We start from the raw sequence: 19589 nt of genomic DNA on the forward strand, positions 1-19589 counted from the left end.
GTCCAACAGTCTTGCTTACGTAACCGTCTGTACTGGTGCGGTCTGAAACGCCCCCCACCCTACGTCACCACCTCACCCTACATCCTAGCAACGCCCATGCATTCATTCTCATTGGCCAGTTTAGCACACCCCCGTCTTCTGATTGGTGGATCGCAGCTTCACTGGCAGCTGTCGAGATTTAGTGCATAGAGAAGATTTGGTGCCATGTGCCACACCAGGGACTGGTATTGTGGTTCAGTGCCACCTTATAGTGCTCTGTCGTTTCAACATCTCTTCAATATACCACCAACACACTCACGTTTCCCCAGTGCCTCATACAGTCATCTCAATCATTTTAGCAGTCTCCATCCTTTTTTCTACGCCTCTCGCACAGGAATACAATTGAAATCTTTTTTTTATCATTCTATCGTATATGAAATGTATGTAAGACCAAATAAAATATGCAATAATGTTGCTATGATAATAAAAAACCATAGATACTCCATTACCCTAATTTATTTAACAGGCATAAAACACATACAATAAAAACACACTAAAAACAGGCAATAATACGTTTATGAATCGTTATTAATAACCTATATCAGACCGCGCTTACATTATCGAGGTCTTGTGTGCCAGTGCTTATATGATACGACTTTAGGCAACAGTCCTGGACAATTTCGAAAAACTATGAATTGACAACAGATATCTTTCCAGATGAACGCTAAGCGTGTCCCACAGGTGGAGATGTGTGGTGAGGTGTGGGGTGAGGTGTGATCTCCAGCGGTGAACTTTAGTAACCCGTGTTATTTTTTTTTCCTCCCTGGAGCTCGGAGCTCGGCGTTGGGACATCAGGCCGGTCGGGTTTGGGTTCAGCCTCGTCTCTCATTGGCCTGCAGTGCGAGGCCCTGTCAGCCCATGTGGCGTGTCAGACATTTAAATGAAACTGAGAGAGAAAGAGAGAGGGAGGCGTTTAGGGCAAGCCCAGATCACCACTGAAGGGTTAGTTCTCGTTTCGACGGGAGCCCGGGCACATACAGTCACACGGAACAGCTCGTCTCCGGCTCCGGGGACACTGGATGTACGTTTGAAGTGTTTTAACTCGCCGGTTGAACTACTGCGAGCGGTAAGAGACTCGACGTGTGTGTGTGTGGGCCTGGTTTGTGGTGTGAGCGGACCGAACTTGTGATAATGGGGAGTGTAGACGTATTTAAAACGGTAGGTTATTAGTTCTTGGTTGTTATATGTTTTATTAACGCGGCTGGTTCTCTCTCTCTCCGCGGTGCGGTGTTGCTCTAAACGCGGGCCGAGCTAACCGGCTAACCGGACCGTGACTGGCGCACACACACACGTCGCCTCCCTCACACCTTCCACAGCCTTTAATTTGGGCTTGTGAAACACACATTCAACTAAACTCGACCACCCAAACACGTTTTGACCCAGAGACACACGGACACGTCTAGTTCGGCGGTCCGAGTCGTTTATTTGGACGTTAGCAGGACGGGCAGCCGCTAACGTGACTGGATGATGTCGCTTCCTTCAGCGCTCCGTCATCTCAGCCCCGTCAAGTTCAGGTCAAGTTCAGCGGGCCTTGGTCGTGGTGTTTAGTGAACTTGGTGAACTTGGCCATCACTTCAGTGTTCAGAAGGAGTCCATAGATACTTCAGATACTTTAGATACTTTGTTAGCAGATGCAGAGACTTCTTCAGAACTGGGTCAGGAAGATTACAGCCCGTCTTGTTACCTGCAAATCCGTTTAATTGTCCCCTTCAGTCTGCTGTGGCCTGAGTGTGGAGGCAGTGAGCTCTGGTGAAATATCAATTGCTTTACTTTTATTATATTATATAATATATTTGGCCATTATGTGTTTTGTGGAGGTGTTCTCTCACATTTAATGTATAGGTGACTCAGCATTTATACATATAATGAATGTAAGAACTACCTGTGTGTGGACTTCACTCTTGGTCATTCTTGTACATATAAGAACTATCTGTGTGTGGACTTCACTCTTGGTCATTCTTGTACATATAAGTACACATGCATATACATGCATTCTTGAACATTTGCATATACATGCATTCTTGTACATTTGCATACACATGCATATGCATGCATTCTTTCATTGACAAGCTGTTGCATGTGAGAACTTGTTTGGCAGGTTCATCTACCTGTTTCTATAGCAACAAAAAATACTAACCTCATGACCATGTCCAACTACAGCCTATCACGAGTGTGCTGCTGGGTTAGGTTGTGAGTGAATGAAAATGTTGGCTTTTCACTGAATGTGATAATCTGGAAGCATGTGCCTCACTGAAAATTGACAAAGCCAAAGTAGAGTAATTAAATACTTTATCTTTATGTGAAAGTTGTCTTAGGCTACATTATGTAACCTGCTGCTGTTAATGGACTAGGACACCATGTTCACAACCACAGAGCGTCCTCTCCAGTCACGATGATGTTGTGGTCAGTCAGAAGAGAACTGCCATTGCCTGCTACAATATCTCATTCATGCACGACTGAATTGATTCTGAAGTGTGAGTCCTTGTCTTAGGTTATATGCTGAAAATGCATTACATTTTTGCTCAATTACAAGCATTTTCTTTCAGAGAAGTGTAGCTAGTTTATCTGGGGTTGTCTACTCTGAAAAGTTGCATTTAAACATCTGGCCAATATTTATTTTACAGCTGAGGGACCCCCATATTGTGCTTTATACTTTAAATCACCTCAGTGTTGTCATCCTACAAAAATAAAACGTTACCCAAAATATGGCAAACTATCCACTGAGGCCTGATGGGGTATATTGAGGATGGAGTCTCGGCCCAGAAATAACGCTGAATCCATGAGTTTCCTATTTTATCACATCCATTCCATTAATTCAGGGTTTTTTTCATTAGCTGATGTGTTGTGATGTGACAACTTTCCCTGGAGGACAGGCTGTACGTCCACAACCTCCCCACATCCACCACCACATTCACCACCTCCTCCTCCTCCACCAACATCACCGCCCCACCTCCTCCCACTTATCGTTACTGCCATGTCTGCGCTCTGACTGCTTTTTTCTGTCTCTCGTTACTCTGTCTGGACCCACAGAAACTCTCGTCATGGAGGAGATCGTCATAGCTGGAATTTCGGGTCGGTTGCCCGAGTCTGACAATTTGGAAGAATTTTGGCAGAACCTTTTTAATGGTGTCGACATGGTCACAGAGGATGACCGGAGATGGAAGCCAGGTATCTTTCACACGCACATACACACGCACGATGGTCATTCTAGAAATGGGGATTGTGGCTTTTCTGCTGATTTGACTTTGGAAGCCCATGTAGTGAGTTAGTGATGGAGCATCCAACCCCTCCAGTGTTTTCTAGTGTGTTCAGGTTGGGTCAAGACAGTCAGACCACACACACACACACACACACACACACACACACACATTTTGCCAGTTAACATGAGTGAATTGTACACAGCTGCTTTTGGTTGAAAACTTTTGGAACCTTAAAAGGCAGCCTTGGATTTTGAGAGTCTTACTTCATCTCATTGAAGGAATAGGGCTTCCGTCCTGGTGCTTCTCCCTGGTCTGGTTGGTCTGCTGGTCTCCGTGCCCACCTGGCGGCCCCTCAGAGGCCCTGACTGACCCCCTCTCTGTTGAATAGTGCTCTGGCCTTCTTTGTCTCACTCCCGCTCCTCTCCCCTCACTCCTCGTGCTCCTTGGCAACCTGCGAATGTTCACATTCATGTGCTAAAAGTACCAGCAGGCTCGGTGCACAGAGAAACGAGTCAGACCTTCCCATGAAAAGGAGATCTTGTCGGAACGTTTTTTTTTTTTCTTCATTTTCATCAGTAACCATCATGCATGTCTTTCCTTCGCCCTCAGGTCTGTACGGGCTTCCCCGCAGGAACGGAAAACTGAAGGAAATAGACCGGTTTGACGCAGGCTTCTTCGGCGTCCACCCCAAACAGGCCCACACCATGGACCCACAGCTGCGGCTTATGCTAGAGGTCTCGTACGAGGCCATCGTGGACGGAGGTCAGCAGAACTCGCCAGCTCGGCGACGCTAAAGCGAAATTCGAAACGACCGTCGAAATGCGCGCTCGCTGACGCTACGCTCTGTCCCGGCAGGCATAAACCCGGTGGCCATGCGTGGCACCAAGACTGGCGTGTACATTGGCGTGAGCGGCTCAGAGGCGGGCGAGGCCTTCAGCAAAGACCCCGAGGAGCTGCTGGGCTACAGTATGACCGGGTGCCAGCGGGCCATGTTCGCCAACCGCCTGTCCTACTTCTTTGACTTCAATGGTACGCAAATGTCCTGTACCTCGTAGGCCTCGTTTACTGATGGATCTCGGGGTGCAACAGGCTGTGTGTCTGTGCACAGCACATTCAATTGCTACTGTGAATGAAAGGGGCTATAGAAATAAACTTGCCTTCCATGAAAAGGAAAACTAGCACCTCTCAAAGCAAGCTTAATCTGTTTTAAGCTGTTTCAAATTTTTATTCTTTGTTCATAGTGGATTCATGTGTTTTTTTGTATACAAAAAAAAAGCGTTTGTTTTGTTGTGACACCAGGCAAGGAGAATTTAGCAAGTGAATATTAGGCTAGTACCTCGCGTCACTATTGCCTCCTCTGTCATAACAGCTGTGAGTCATTTCTTGCACAGTGTGATGTGTTGCGTAAATGTTGTTCCGGGGCCTGAAGATATGAAGTTGAATGTGTGCTTTATTTATTTATTTATTATTTTTTTTAAGGCCCCAGCACAGCCATTGACACGGCGTGCTCCTCCAGCCTCCTGGCACTGGAGAACGCCTTCAATGCTATTCGCCACGGCCAGTGTGACGCAGCCCTTGTGGGCGGAGTCAACCTGCTGCTCAAGCCCAACACCTCCGTTCAGTTCATGAAACTGGGCATGCTCAGTCCGGATGGGGCCTGCAAGTCATTCGACTCCTCAGGTGATATTATGCAATAAATATTGATGTTGTATTATGAATATATAGAACATGTATAACACGTATTTACATCATTGTCAGTGATATTATTATAATGTTGGGGAAAATGAAAGCAATAAATAAGGTTTTAAACTTTCACTGTGGCTTTCCTCAGGAAATGGTTACTGTCGCTCAGAAGCTGCCGTGGCTGTTTTGCTGACTAAGAAGTCCGTGGCCAAGAGGGTTTACGCCACTGTACTCAACGCTGGAAACAACACGGATGGCTACAAGGAGCAAGGTGTTAAGCCCCGTGTCTCTGCCCTCTCATGTCTTCCTGCCGTCCTGTCTGAGCCGGATTTATCCGCACCGCCCCTGTATTGGGGAAGCGTGCCAAACTGTTCCACTACCTTGTTTTTAGAAGCCGTCCTCTGATGCCAGATTAGTGTAATGGAGAGCGGTGACCTGGTTCCTCTGGGTATTTGAGCTTGTCCCCTTTCCCCCAGTGCCCGGTGGCACAGTCGGCTCAGTGTTTCTAAATATCCTGGTGAAATGCAAGGAAGGGCAGGCATGCCGGAAACCGTGCCGGTCTGCCCCCCCAGGCTCTGGAGGGATGTATGGATCATCTGTACATCTTATGGATCATCCATACATTTCTTGCAGCTAAATTTCCTTTTATGGTGCCATTCTGTGTGTGGGTGTGGGTTTGTAGCTGTGGTTGTGTGTGTGTGGGTGTGTGCGGGTGGTGAATGTCAGGTATTTGATGGTGTGTGTTGTGTTCTTTTGTCCAGGTGTGACCTTTCCCTCCGGAGACATGCAGCAGCGCCTGGTACGCTCCCTCTACCAAGAGGTCCACATCTCACCTGAGCAGGTCGAGTACATTGAGGCACATGGCACTGGGACCAAGGTGAGAACCCGTACACACACACACACACCCGCCAATCACACACACACACACACCCTCTCGCCCATGCGACACACAGTTTGTCCTTCTCTTAGGTTGGAGACCCACAGGAAGTAAACGGTATAGTCAGCGTGTTCTGCGAGTCGCAGCGGGAGCCTCTGCTTATTGGCTCCACCAAATCCAACATGGGTCACCCTGAGCCCGCCTCCGGCCTGGCCGCCCTCGCCAAGGTGAGTGTCGCCGCGGACCCGCGGACTTCCTGCTTCTGACCGCTCGTCTTCGTCCGCGACCCTTCAACTGCGCCCGTGAAACGGTCGACCAACACCGACCCCTCCTCTCCACACGCAGGTGGTCCTGTCCCTGGAGCACGGCGTGTGGGCCCCCAACATCCACTTCCACGAGCCCAACCCGGACATCCCGGCGCTGAGGGACGGGCGCGTGAGCGTGGTCGTCCAGCCCGTCCCGGTCCGCGGCGGCATCGTGGGCATCAACTCCTTTGGCTTCGGGGGCTCGAACGTGCACGTGATCCTGCGGCCGCCTGGACGCACGCCCCCCGCCCCCCGCCCCTCCGCACCCAGACTGGTGCACGCGTGCGGACGCACCCAGGAGGCCACCGCCTCCCTCCTGAAGAAGGCGCAGGAGTGCGACCAGGACGCCGCCTTCCTGGCCCTGCTCAACAACGTGTCCGCTGCTCCCACCGCAAGCATGCCCTACAGGGGCTACGCACTGCTGGGTGCCCAGGGGGAGGCCAGCGAGGTCCAGCAGGCCCAGGCCACGCCCAGGCCCCTCTGGTACATCTGCTCCGGTGAGAGAACACAATAGCTAAGCTAATTTGCTAAGCTAACAAGCTTCGCTAGGTCGTCGATCTGAAATAACAGCTTTAATTGATTCGGAAAACCAAGGTGGTGGTTATTGAGTCCTGCTGTGTGTGTGTGTGGACTCCCGCAGGGATGGGCACACAGTGGGCCGGGATGGGACGCAGCCTGATGCAACTGCAGGAGTTCCGAGAGTCCATCCTGCGCTCGGACCAGGCCCTGCGGGACACGGGCCTGTGCGTGTCCCGTTTGCTCCTGGAGGCCGACGACAACACTTTCGAGGACACGGTGCACGCCTTCGTGGGCCTCGCCGCCATCCAGGTCAGTGTCTCCGGCGCCGGACGCACGCCGAACCAGACGCGTGGTTCGTTACTGAAGACCCGGTGTTGCCACATAGCGTCTTGCCGTAGCTTTCGCTGAAATCTAAGCTGTAGATGTTTTGGCTCTAGGTGTAATATTTCACAGTCCTTCGTCCTTTTGTCACCAAACCTGTTTGCGTAGCAGATATTTCACACCTACCTGTGATGAACGAAACCATCTCGCCCGTTTGTAGCCATCGGATTTTTCTGGTTACCTTGAAGGTGACTGTTGCATGTGTTTCTCCAGATAGCGCAGATAGACATGCTACAGAAGCTGGGCCTGCAGCCGCAAGGCATCGTGGGCCACTCGGTGGGCGAGCTGGCGTGCGGCTACGCCGACGGCTCCCTCAGCCACTGTGAGGCCATCCTGGCGGCCTACTGGAGAGGCAGATGCATCAAGGAAGCCAACCTACCCGCAGGGGCCATGGCCGCCGTGGGTAAGACGCAGTCAGGGGGATTAGGGGGATTGGGGGGGGGGGGGGGGGGGGGGTGCGACCCTCGGGAAAAACCACGACCGTCTGTTGTGCGTTTAACGTTGAACTTGACCTTGACTCCTCCCCGCCCAATCAGGTCTCACCTGGGAGGAATGCAAGGCCCAGTGTCCACAGGGGGTGGTGCCAGCCTGCCACAACTCTGAGGACACCGTCACCATCTCTGGGCCGCAGGTGGAGTTCTCCTCTTCCCGTTGTTCACCATGGGCCTCTTATATTATTCAGACGTGAGCTGTTTCCTGCAAGAACAGAATTAACAATTTATAAGAAGGTGTGTGTGTGTGTGTGTGTGTGTGTGTGTGTGTGTGTGTGTGTGTGTGTGTGTGTGTGTGTGTGTGTGTGTAGGAGGCCGTCAGCAAGTTTGTGGCCCAGCTGAAGGAGAGTGGTGTGTTTGCCAAAGAGGTGCGCAGTGCTGGTGTGGCGTTCCACTCCTATTACATGGCCTCCATCGCTCCTACGCTGTTGGAAGCGTTACAGAAGGTGAGCTTGCATCACCACCTCCTCCTGCCCCATTAATAATACCCTGGGGAGGGGCACGGGGACGCTTCTCCTCTCACGCTCACGGCTCTTCGCGTCTCCGCCCGCGCGCTGCCAGGTAATCAAGAGCCCACGGCCTCGCTCGGCGCGCTGGGTCAGCACCTCCATCCCCCAGGCGGAGTGGGAGAGTCCCCTGGCCCTCTACTCCTCGGCCGAGTACCACGTCAACAACCTGGTGAGCCCCGTGCTCTTCCAGGAGGGCCTGAGCCTCGTGCCCGACAACGCCGTGGTGGTGGAGATAGCGCCGCACGCCCTACTGCAGGTCAGCCGGGTGACTCACTCACTGCAACAGGACTGATTGTGTGTTTGTGTTCGTGTGTGCTCACTAAATGTACTCTGGCTCCCCCTGCAGGCCATTCTGAAGCGTAGCCTCAAGCCCACTTGTTCCATTCTGCCCTTGATGAAGAGGGGACACGCCAACAACCTCGAGTTCTTCCTGTCTCATATAGGGAAGGTTTACATGAATGGGTCAGTACTGACTTTCAGATGTGAGCGTGACTTGTATGAACTTGTATGTTCTAATCGGTTGTACGCACCGTTTCATGCAAACGTGTGGTTGGCTTGTTGCAGTATTAATGTGGACAGTAACCAGCTTTATCCTGCTGTGGAGTACCCTGTACCGGTGGGGACGCCCCTCATCTCCCCCCTTATCCAGTGGGACCACTCCCAAACCTGGGACGTGCCCAAGGTGGAGGACTTCCCAGCAGGCTCTGGGGGTTCTGCCTCAGCCACCATCTACAACATTGGTGAGGAGATTTTTCAGCGCCGAATGTCTGTCGTGTTGTCACGCCTATTGATCTGGGCCACGATCACCATTTCCTTCTCGTTTCTCCTCGCCCAACTTCTCTGTGCAGATACAAATCCCGAATCCCCAGACAACTACATGATTGGCCACTGTATTGACGGCCGGGTCCTGTACCCAGCCACGGGGTACCTGGTGCTGGCGTGGAAGACACTCCTGAGGAGTCTGGGCGCGGTTATGGAACACACCCCAGTTATGTTTGAGGATGTTACCATCCATAGAGCCACCATTCTGCCCAAGACTGGTGAGCGCCCCCCTGTGGTTGTATACACCCCTATGGCATGAAATCCATTCTTGAGCTCAAAGTATTTTCACTTTGTGCATATGTACATGACAAATGGTCCTATGACGAAATGGTCTTATTTTGAAAAATGAATATTTCAAGAGTATTTGATCACGATGTGACTGACCCCTTTTCCAAAAGGATCTGTGCAGTTGGAGGTTCACCTCATGCCTGCCACTAACCGCTTTGAGGTGTCGGAGAACGGAAACTTGGCAGTCAGTGGTACGTTGTAACCCTCGTAGCCAAATCTGCAGCGTGGACCAGCACATCGGTTGTAGTTCACTTGAGCAATGAGCAATGGTGTGTGTGTGTGTGTGTGTGTGTGTGTGTGTGTGTGTGTGTGTGTGTGTGTGTGTGTGTGTGTGTGTGTGTGTGCCTCTCCTCACCACCCCAGGAAAGGTGAGCGTGTTGGAGGAAGCACCTCTGGACTCCTTCCGCGCTCAGATGTCCGAGCCCGTGGAGGTGGAGGAACCCAAACTGCTGCTCAAAGCTGGAGATATCTACAAAGAGCTTCGCCTGCGCGGTTACGACTACGGCAAAACCTTCCAGGGCATCCTGGAGTCCAACAACGCAGGTGAACACCGTCTCCTCCGAGCCGTGCCACGCGCTTCTGACCCGGTTCCACGCTGGGGTTTAGCTTACGTGCTCCGTCCTGGTCCCGGTTCCGCTTCCTCAGGGGACCACGGGAAGCTGCAGTGGACGGGAAACTGGGTGACGTTTCTGGACACCATGCTGCAGATGATCGTGGTGGGCCTGTCCGGCCGCAGCCTGCGCCTGCCCACCCGGATTCGCTCGGTGTGCGTGGACCCCGCACTGCACGAGCAAACGGTTCGGGACTACCCAGGGGACCGGAAAGGTACGGCGTCCGCCGCCTTCGCTCTCACGTACGTGTGGTCTAAACCAGCTTCAGCTTCCTCACGTCGTCTCCTCCTCAGCCGTCCACGTCCACGTCAGCCGCTGCCTGGACCACATCAGGGCCGGCGGCGTCCAGATCTGCGGCCTCCACGCCACTGTCGCGCCCCGTCGCCAACAGCAACAGAGCCCGCCCACCCTGGAGGAGTTCGTCTTTGTGCCCTGGATGGAGACGGAGTGCCTGGCATCTGATGTGAAGCTGCATGAACATCTGAGATGTTGCAAAAGTAACTTCCTTCCCGCACTCTTAATATACAGAAACATGAGAGGATGTGTGTTACTCTTGAGTTGGTTCTCTCTATAGAGTTTATGGTGGACATATTTTGATTCGAAACCATAACCGTGTGGTCTCTTCAATAGATCTGATCGACCTTCTCCAAAAGAAACTGGCCAGCCAGGGCGTGAAGATCTCCATCCCTGGGCTGGAGGGGCAGGTGGAGGCTGAGCGCGTGGGCGTGGGGGCGGAGGGCGGCCTCCAGCGTCTCCTCACCGAGCTGTGCGGCCTGGAGCTGAACGGGAACCTGCGCTCGGAGCTGGAGCAGACCGTGCAGAAGGAGCGTGGCTACCTGCTGCAGGACGAGCTTCTCAACGGCCTGCTGGACTCGCACGCCCTGCGCCACTGCCTGGACACCGCCCTGGAGAACGCCACGCCGGGCAAGCTCAAAGTCCTGGAGGTGCCATGAGCCGCCTGTAGCTTAATACATGAACCCAGAATGTTTCGGGCCTAAAGTCATTCCAGGGTTATTCAAAAAAGTGCTTAAATTAATTATTAATATTAATAATGATGAATAAATTGATCCCTCTCCCCTCTGGAGAGTAAAATATCAAAAGAAGTGGGAGTAATGTTTCTGAACGTCTTATGTTGTGCTGAGCTGGGTTTGACCCTTGACCCTCTCTCATCAGGCCCTCTCCAGTGTGGGCTCCGTGTTCTCCCGGGCCGTGGGCCTCCTCAACATCCAGCCCATGCTGCGCCTGGACTACACGGCCTCGGACGTCAGCGCCGACCTGCTGGCCCCGCTGCAGAGCTCCCTGGAGGAGCAGGGCGTGTCCCCCGCCCAGTGGGACCCTCGCCAGGGGCCGGCACCAGGGGGCCTGGGGCCCGCCGACCTGGTGGTGTGCAACTGTGCCACGGCGCCGGTGGTGCCGAACCCGGACGTGCTGCTGGGCAACCTGGCCTCCGGCGCCAGGGAGGGGGGCTTCGTGCTGCTCCACACCCTGTTGAAGGGATACCCGCTGGGGGAGACGGTGGCCTTCCTCACCTCCCCGCACGGCCAGAGCGGACCGCCCAGTCAGGTGCGGGGAACGAGCCTCTCGGCCCAGCCGAAGCCCGAGTGATATTGAGTGGGCAGACGGGTAGATGGTTGTTTTATATGCGCTGGGTGTGTGTGCACATACAGGCGGAATGGGAGAGGCTGTTTAAGCAGGCTTCTCTCAACCTGGTGATGATGAAGAGATCCTTCTACGGTTCCGTCCTCTTCCTCGGACGCAGACGGAGCCCTGAGAAGGAGCCTGTCGTGATGTCGGTCGACCCCACTGGTTACACCTGGGTAGAGGCACTGAAGGTGAGTTGTGCCGTTGTCTTTAGTTACCGATGGGCCAAGCAGAAGTAGACACTCTAACTTGATCCCCTAATCTTAAACATTTTATAATGTTTCTCCTTCTGTCAGAGCACACTGGCTGAGGAATCGGATAAACCAGTATGGCTTACCGCTACCCAGAGCCATAACGGAGTGGTGGGAATGGTGAACTGCCTGAGACAGGAACCTGGAGGCAGCCGCGTTCGGTTAGTCTGTTGCCTCTCGCTGCGCTGAAGCTGCGAAACGTTGGCAGTCGTTTTTCAGTCTCGTTACCGAGCTGGCCGTGTGAGTGAAGCTGAAAGCAGCACAGTAGTTTACAGATATTGGGGCTGGTAGAGGTTCAGCGGGCTCCTCTCTCTTCTCCAGGTGCGCTTTTGTCTCGAATCTGAACGAGTCCTCCAGAGCTCCCTCCCTCCAGCTCACCCACCAGGACATGCGGGAGCTCCTGCGAAAAGACCTCGTTATGAATGTTTACCGGGACGGCTGGTGGGGGGCGTTCCGGCACCAGCTACTCTCGCAAGGTACCACCCGACCGCCCTGTTAATTTCGGGACGACTCCTGGCGCCGTGCGTGGGTCTTGACCCGGGCGTGACCCTGTGCCGTAGATCCGTGCGAGGAGGCGACGGAGGAGGCCTACGTGAACGTGCTGACCCGCGGCGACCTGGCGTCTCTACGCTGGATCGCCTCGCCCCTGCACCACTTCATCCCCTCCAGTCCCGACGTGCAGCTCTGTCACGTCCACTACGCCTCTCTCAACTTCAGGGACATCATGCTGGCCACGGGCAAACTGCCGCCGGACGCCATTCCCGGTAGTCTTCATCACGCCCCTCCGAGCTGGAGCTAGTGTAGTTCAGGAACGCAACACGCACTGGGTTTATTTAGGGCTCTGCTGGCATTTGTGTCTAAAGCATTCAGATAAAAGGTTTTTTTTTTCCTCTGTCTGGTTTCACATATCCATGTGTCAGTGTCGCGTGCATGCGCCAAAGTGAACCGAGCCCATATATCCTTTGAACTGAGCCCAAACGCCCTCGTTGTCTGCATGCAGGAGACGTAGCTCTGCAGCAGTGCATGCTGGGGATGGAGTTCTCTGGCCGTGATCCCAGCGGACGCCGCGTGATGGGCTTGCTGCCGGCTAAAGGACTGGCCACCGTGGTGGACGCTGACCGCCGCTTCCTCTGGGACGTCCCGTCCGGCTGGTAAGGCCCCTGGCAAATACCCCTTCTGACGTTTCTTAGTTCGCGCGGTTCTAACTTCCTGCTGGTGTGTCCGTGTAGGAGTCTGGAGCAGGCCGCCTCTGTGCCCGTGGTCTACGCTACAGCGTATTACTCCATGGTGGTGCGCGGCCGTCTCCGGCCCGGCGAGCGCGTGCTCATCCACTCCGGCTCTGGGGGAGTGGGCCAGGCCGCCATCGGCATCGCGCTTAGCATGCGCTGCAGGGTGTTCACCACCGTGGGTGAGGGGCGTCGCCGCACACAGACACGCCCACCGTGTCCCCGCAAGTCCCTTTTAGCACCGACTGCCCGATTGGCTGAAAAATGGGGCGTCTCTGACACCTCTGGGGTTCCACAGGTTCCAAAGAGAAGAGAGCGTACCTGCAGGAGCGGTTCCCACAGCTCACGGCCGAGTCCTTCGCTAACTCGAGAGACGCGTCGTTCGAGCAGCATGTGCTGAAGCACACGCAAGGCAGAGGTGAGACCTGCCGTTGGAGATCCGTTGGAGATCATGACCACTGAATCGTCGGTTGTTGTGTGGTTGAGTAACTGCCCCGTTTTGCCCCCGGGCTTAGGTGTCGATGTGGTTCTGAACTCGCTGGCTGAGGAGAAGCTGCAGGCCAGCCTGCGCTGTCTGGCCAGGCACGGCCGCTTCCTGGAGATCGGCAAATACGACCTGTCCAACAACAGCCCTCTAGGTGAGCGTTCGAGTCCGTCCAGACACGTGAGCAGGACGTGCCCAGCCAGAATGGTGCAGTCGACACCGTCGACAAACCGGTTCCAAATCTAACTTGGGCCGTTCTCAAAAGCCAACGTCCGCACATCCGCACCAACGGTTTGCCTAATGGAAAATTTCGGAGTCCTGTTTTCCACGAAACGGTACGGTTAGCCAACCCTGCTCTGTGGCCCCGCGTCAGGCATGGCTCTGTTCCTGAAGAACGTGGCCTTCCACGGCATTCTGCTGGACGCCCTGTTTGAGGAGGGCAACCGCGAGTGGGAGGAGGTGTCGGAGCTGCTGACGGAGGGCATAGCGGGCGGCGTGGTGCAGCCGCTCCGCACCACGGTGTTCGAGAGGGACCGGGTGGAGGACGCCTTCCGCTACATGGCGCAGGGCAAACACATAGGCAAGGTGTTGCTGCAGGTGAGAACCGCTTTTAATACCACGACGCGTGTACCGGGCTGGGGTGACGTCGTCGTAGAATCCGACTTCACCTCCTGGTTTTGTTTTGGCTTTTTCGCTTCTGTTCCTCAGGTGCGTTCGGAGGAGTCGGGGTCTGCGGACGCTCCCCTCGCCCTGCCAGCCGTCTGCCGGACCTTCTGTCCCGCCTCGTGCTCCTACATCATCACAGGGGGCCTGGGGGGCTTCGGCCTGGAGCTGGCCCACTGGCTGACGGAACGAGGCGCCCGCAAGCTGGTGCTCACCTCGCGTTCGGGCGTCCGAAACGGTAACGGACCCGCTGCCGGTGGCCTGGCGCCACCCACGGCTCGCGTTCGTCTTCGCATAAACGACGGGCTGTGGGGGAAATAACGTTTGTGCACTCCAAACAGGTTATCAGGCTAAGCGTGTTCGAGAATGGCAGGATATGGGCGTCGAGGTCCTAGTGTCCACCAGCGATGTCGCCACCCGAGAAGGGGCGGAGCACCTCATCACCGAGGCGTGCCAGCTGGGCCCTGTGGGAGGCGTCTTCCATCTCGCCATGGTAACGACTCCAGCCTGCGTCCCTGTGTGGTTGGACGGGCGAGTTTCACGGACGTGAGCAGAATGATTAATTATTGTGTTCGCTGTGCTTCTGTAGGTTTTGAAGGACGGAATGCTTGAGAATCTCACACCAGAGCACTTTATTGAGGTCAACAAACCGAAATATGATGGAACGGTGCACCTGGACAGGTAAACGCTACAGCCTTCGTTTTACACATTACTACATGGGCGTCGATGGACAACACTATGAGCTCATGGCTGAAACTGAGCTAATGACCGATGGATCGGATTTCCCTCCACAGAGTGACGAGACAGAAGTGTCCTGAGCTGCAGCACTTCGTGGTCTTCTCTTCGGTCAGCTGTGGCCGTGGCAACGCTGGACAGAGCAACTACGGCTTTGCCAACTCCACCATGGAGCGGGTGTGCGAACGGAGGCAGCACGACGGCCTGCCCGGCCTGGCCGTCCAATGGGGCGCCATTGGCGACGTGGGCGTGGTCCTGGAGACCATGGGCGGGAACGACGCTGTGATTGGAGGCACTCTGCCCCAGCGCATGACCTCTTGCCTGGAAGTGCTGGACCGCTTCCTGTGCCAGCGTGGGGCGGTGGTGTCCAGCTTCGTGCTGGCGGAGAGGGTGCAGGTGGCCAGGGGAGACGGCAGCGGGCAGAGGGACCTGGTGGAGGCCGTGGCTCACATCCTGGGTAAGAGGCTCCATCCTGGACTCGGCTGACCCTCCAGGACCGGTGCTTTTAATAAGAGTTTTAATTAAGAGTTTTAACGATGCGTGAGGTTGAGGTCGAGTTGCCGTGTTGATCCGTCCCTGTGTGTCACGCTCACGGCCCTCTACGTTCAAAGCCGCACCCGTTCTTTGCTCAGGTGTGCGTGACGTAAGCGGTCTGAATGCCGACACCTCATTGGCTGATCTGGGCCTGGACTCGCTCATGGGCGTGGAGGTGAAGCAGACGCTGGAGAGGGACTACGACATCGTCATGGCCATGCGAGACATCCGCCAGCTCACCATCAACAGGCTGCGCGAGTTGTCCTGCAAGGTGGAAGGGGGCGAAGGTGAGCGTCTGTGCACACGCGTTATTTCCTGAATATAATAACAGCGTGCAGAGACGCCATTATGAATGTCCCCCCCCCGTCCCCTCGTGTCCATCCCAGACGCCAGGGAGGGACCGGCGAAGCGGCCCGGCGCTTCTGCGCTCCTGGAGTCGGACCTCAGTCTGATGCTGGTCAACCCGGACGGCCCCACCGTCATGCGGCTCAACGAGGTGCAGAGTGCGGAGAGGCCGCTGTTCCTCGTCCATCCCATAGAGGGCTCCATCGCCGCCTTCCGCACCCTCTCCGCCAGGCTGAGCGTGCCTTGCTACGGCCTGCAGTGCACCAAAGGTACAGCAGCGCGGCAGGCCTCCACCCTGCACCACCTCCACACTGCACCACCTGAGCTGGGAGGTCTGGTGCTGAAGTATCAATTTGTTTAAAAAATAAATCTCCAGTGTTTTGTATCGTGATTTACTTCCACTTTTAGGGTATGGGCTCATTATGGTACTGGGTTCGGAGGGGTTTGGAGTAATCCCTCTCTCTCCCCCTCTCCCCGTGTAGCCGCACCGTTGGACAGTATTCAGAGCTTGGCGGCCTATTACGTGGCGTGTGTGAAGCAGGTGCAGCCGGAGGGGCCCTATCGGATCGCTGGATACTCCTTCGGCGCGTGTGTGGCGTTTGAGATGTGCTCTCAGCTGCAGGAGAGCCGCTGCACTGTCGACTACCTCTTCCTCTTCGACGGCTCTCATTCATACGTGGCGGCTTATACGCAGGTGCGGCCTTCAGCTCCACACACACACACACACACACACACACACACACACACACAGGACATTTATAAGAGCTTTATTTATTCTGTCGGGCGTGTTGACAGAGCTACAGGGCCAAGCTGACCCCAGGCAACGAATCTGAGGCAGAGACCGAGGCTCTGTGTGCCTTCATCCAGCAGTTCACCGGCATCGAGTACAACAAGGTAGCCATCGCCATTCTGGAGGCATTCACTGCGCAAGCTTCTTTTTTTTTTCTGCTGTAGTCATGGAGACCTGTCTGTATGCAGCATTTACAGATGGGTTTCCTCCCATCAATACTGAGAATTAAAACGCTTTAAAATACTTCAAACAAGCAGCACAAAAATCTATTAGTACTTTCACAGCACGGTTCCTTATTTAGCTTATTCAGAAGCTATGACGTCTTCCAGATATCAGATTTGTATTAAGGTCCGAGACCATTAAAGAGGGCTGTCTCGTTATAGTCGCTGAGCTAGAATTGAGCAGCCATCACTCCCATAACCTTTGTAATTGTCTTTCTCTCTGCTTCTCCGTGTATCCCTCTCTCTCTCCTTCTCCTAGCTCTTGGAGACTTTGCTGCCCATGACGGACCTGGAGGCTCGAGTGAACCGGGCCGTAGAACTAATCACCTCCAGCCATGGGAACGTCAGCCGCCACTCTCTCCAGTTCGCTGCCTCCACCTTCTACTACAAGCTTAAGGCCGCTGACCGCTATGTCCCCGCCAGCAAGTACCATGGCAACATCACCCTGCTGAGGGCCAAGGCCAGCAACGACTACGGCGACGGCTTAGGGGCCGACTACAAACTCCACGAGGTATGTACGCCTCGATACCTCACTCGCTAACGGCAGAAGGCGGGATTTTTTTTCTGCTTTGACTGGAGAATTGTTAAAATGACTGTCACGGTGATTCATACGCGATGCGTCATTTCCAAATGTCCTAAAGGTTCTGAAACGTGTGCCGTTTCATGTGCAGGTGTGTGACGGGAAGGTTTCGGTCCACGTGATCGAGGGTGACCATCGTACCTTCCTGGAGGGAGAGGGGGTGGAGTCCATCAGCAACATCATCCACAGCTCGCTGGCAGAGCCCCGCGTTAGTGCCAGAGAGGGTTAGAGCAATCCCCCCGCCTAGAGCACCCTCCCCCTGCACTTCACCCCCTCAGTAGGGGGAAGGGTGCAGTCTGCCTTAACCCACTCTTCACCTGCAGGAGTGAGACCCCCTGTCCCCGATGCACAACACTTCTTCTCCTATGACTCGTCTCATCTCTCACTTATGACTCATCTCTTCCTCACCATGAGGTTGTGGCACATGGTAATTATTTTGCTGGAGCTAAAAGAGGTCTAACAAAAATGTAAAAAACATGTTGTTGTCCTTGTTTAATCTTTATAGTTTCTGGTGTCTTCATTCTTTATTTTTGTGGTGTTGGCTTTTTTTGTGGAGCATTACTGTACTGAATCTTAAAGCTGTCAATATGCTCCATAGTTTGAATAAGGGGAGATGGCAGTGCCAGTGACACTGGATGATGCCTCGATAATGGTCTCCTCTCTGCTAATGATAATGAAGCTTGAAGCTCTGCTAACGTAGTCCTCTCTAAGGTCACCTGACTAACTCTCTAACCCGGATATGCATGTTCCTGTGCCCTGGAAGCAATCCCTGGCCTGCTCTGCCTCTCTACAGCTAAACAAGTCACATGTTCAGAGATGAAACCTAGTTCCAGTTCCTCACACAGTTACCAGTATTACCGCCATCTTCTGTTTTTTTTTGAAAACCCATGTTTACTGTAGTTTTAATGTAGCTGTCAATATCTTGCAAAAACACTGCAACAATTAAGGAATCACCAAGTGTGCAAGGGGAAAATTAAAGTGCTCTGCAGCAGGGTCTGAACCATGATAATTCAGAAAACCCTTAAAGAAAAACGGGACTAAGGATTGACCATGCTCATGTGTTTTGGGTGTTGGTATTTTAGTGTTGACTGAAAAAGTGTAATGGAACGAATGAAACGGAAGAAGCTTCTGTGTGTGTGTGTGTGTCTGTGTAACTGAAGGAGAATGGCTGGAGGTTTGTCCTTGTACTTCTTTGCCTTCTGTTGGACAGTTCCAACATTCCTTCATTCAGACGATTACGAGATGCACATGTTTGCTTCCACAATCTAATCAATGGCTTGGAATATAAATGCTTGGCCACTACTTGCAGCTGGGTGTTCTGGCATTGGTGGATGGTCAGGTATAGGACAGTATGTGTTCTCATTGTGGCCAGCTCCTGGTGTCTGAGAGGTGCGGTCCTTAGCTAGCTTGCTCGCTTTTACCACAGTTTGAGAATGAAGGGTTTTATTTGGTATTGAACTGAAATGCTGGTCATACGAATGAGCCCTGATGGTTTCCCTCTTTCGGTAACGGTGAAGAAGAGCATCTCTCTTGAGAGCAGCTCTCTGGAGTTATCTGAGACTTCTGTTCAAGTCTATGACGAACTGAATGCCTTCTTTGCTTTGTTGTGCATAAAAATGCATAAATTAACTAGATATTCCTGTTAGCTGTTTGGTTTTTTTAGAATATTTTCTATTACTGTGATTTTGTTCATGAGTAATTTTTCAAGTATTTATTGTACTAGTCCAAATAAAGAGATGGCAAGAACATGCAAGTCCTTGTGATCCTTCTCTGACACTGTCTTGAACTCGGGGAAAGAAAAAATTAAATTCCTAATAAACATTACCTTTAAAACATGCATGTGGTTGAAATCCATTAACATCCTTTTTTTTTTTTTTAGAAGTTCATATCATCTTTACTGAACCTCTGTGTTGCCGTTTACACAAAACAATTCTAATCTTGTACAATTTGTTTACAAAAGTTAGAAATAAGGGGAGACTATAGAAACACACAAAAAATGCAGTCTGTGACCCTGCTGACTTCTTGACCCCATAATGTGCCATTTATTTAGACGGAATGACTCTACATCAGAAGACACTCCCATTAGTACTACAATATTTAGTGACTTATTAGATGCCCATGTAGTAGTAAAACCGAATGAGAAACAGATGTGTTATGTGCCATCATGACTATCTCCGAGGGATTTAAAGGTGTCTTGAGTTCAAATGCAGTATTATTTTTACTTTAATTACATTATTGAATGCAATCAGTCAGGTCAATATTTATTTTTTCAGTCCTGCACATATTTTATATACCTAGAAACAAAATGGCATTTCCTCTGGACTGTGGTGCAATACCATGTAAACCACACTGCAGCACAGAATGACCTAATGCAAGATGAGTGCTGAATACTGT

At 52.9% G+C, this 19589-nt stretch overlaps 1 protein-coding gene across 1 annotated transcript; it reads left to right on the forward strand.

Annotated features, from left to right (window-relative positions):
* The first annotated feature begins 831 nt into the window (after nucleotides 1-831).
* On the forward strand, nucleotides 832-18948 carry fasn (fatty acid synthase). The gene is made up of 42 exons (XM_076999563.1): nucleotides 832-1105; nucleotides 3070-3207; nucleotides 3849-4001; nucleotides 4095-4268; nucleotides 4719-4919; nucleotides 5071-5193; nucleotides 5684-5799; nucleotides 5892-6026; nucleotides 6145-6601; nucleotides 6745-6932; nucleotides 7218-7407; nucleotides 7541-7635; nucleotides 7807-7941; nucleotides 8057-8260; nucleotides 8351-8466; nucleotides 8569-8744; nucleotides 8853-9044; nucleotides 9225-9305; nucleotides 9478-9657; nucleotides 9760-9939; nucleotides 10019-10222; nucleotides 10356-10669; nucleotides 10899-11288; nucleotides 11393-11557; nucleotides 11663-11778; nucleotides 11939-12093; nucleotides 12178-12381; nucleotides 12618-12768; nucleotides 12847-13025; nucleotides 13142-13261; nucleotides 13359-13481; nucleotides 13701-13924; nucleotides 14036-14228; nucleotides 14332-14483; nucleotides 14580-14671; nucleotides 14785-15182; nucleotides 15358-15546; nucleotides 15646-15873; nucleotides 16087-16298; nucleotides 16400-16498; nucleotides 16875-17126; nucleotides 17287-18948. The coding sequence occupies exons 2-42, from the start codon at nucleotides 3081-3083 to the stop codon at nucleotides 17422-17424; spliced, it is 7521 nt and encodes a 2506-aa protein (XP_076855678.1). The 5' UTR covers nucleotides 832-1105; nucleotides 3070-3080; the 3' UTR covers nucleotides 17425-18948.
* Nucleotides 18949-19589: the final 641 nt, after the last annotated feature.

Source organism: Brachyhypopomus gauderio, chromosome 3 (genome assembly GCF_052324685.1).
Source record: "Brachyhypopomus gauderio isolate BG-103 chromosome 3, BGAUD_0.2, whole genome shotgun sequence".
Classification (NCBI taxonomy): Eukaryota; Metazoa; Chordata; class Actinopteri; order Gymnotiformes; family Hypopomidae; genus Brachyhypopomus; species Brachyhypopomus gauderio.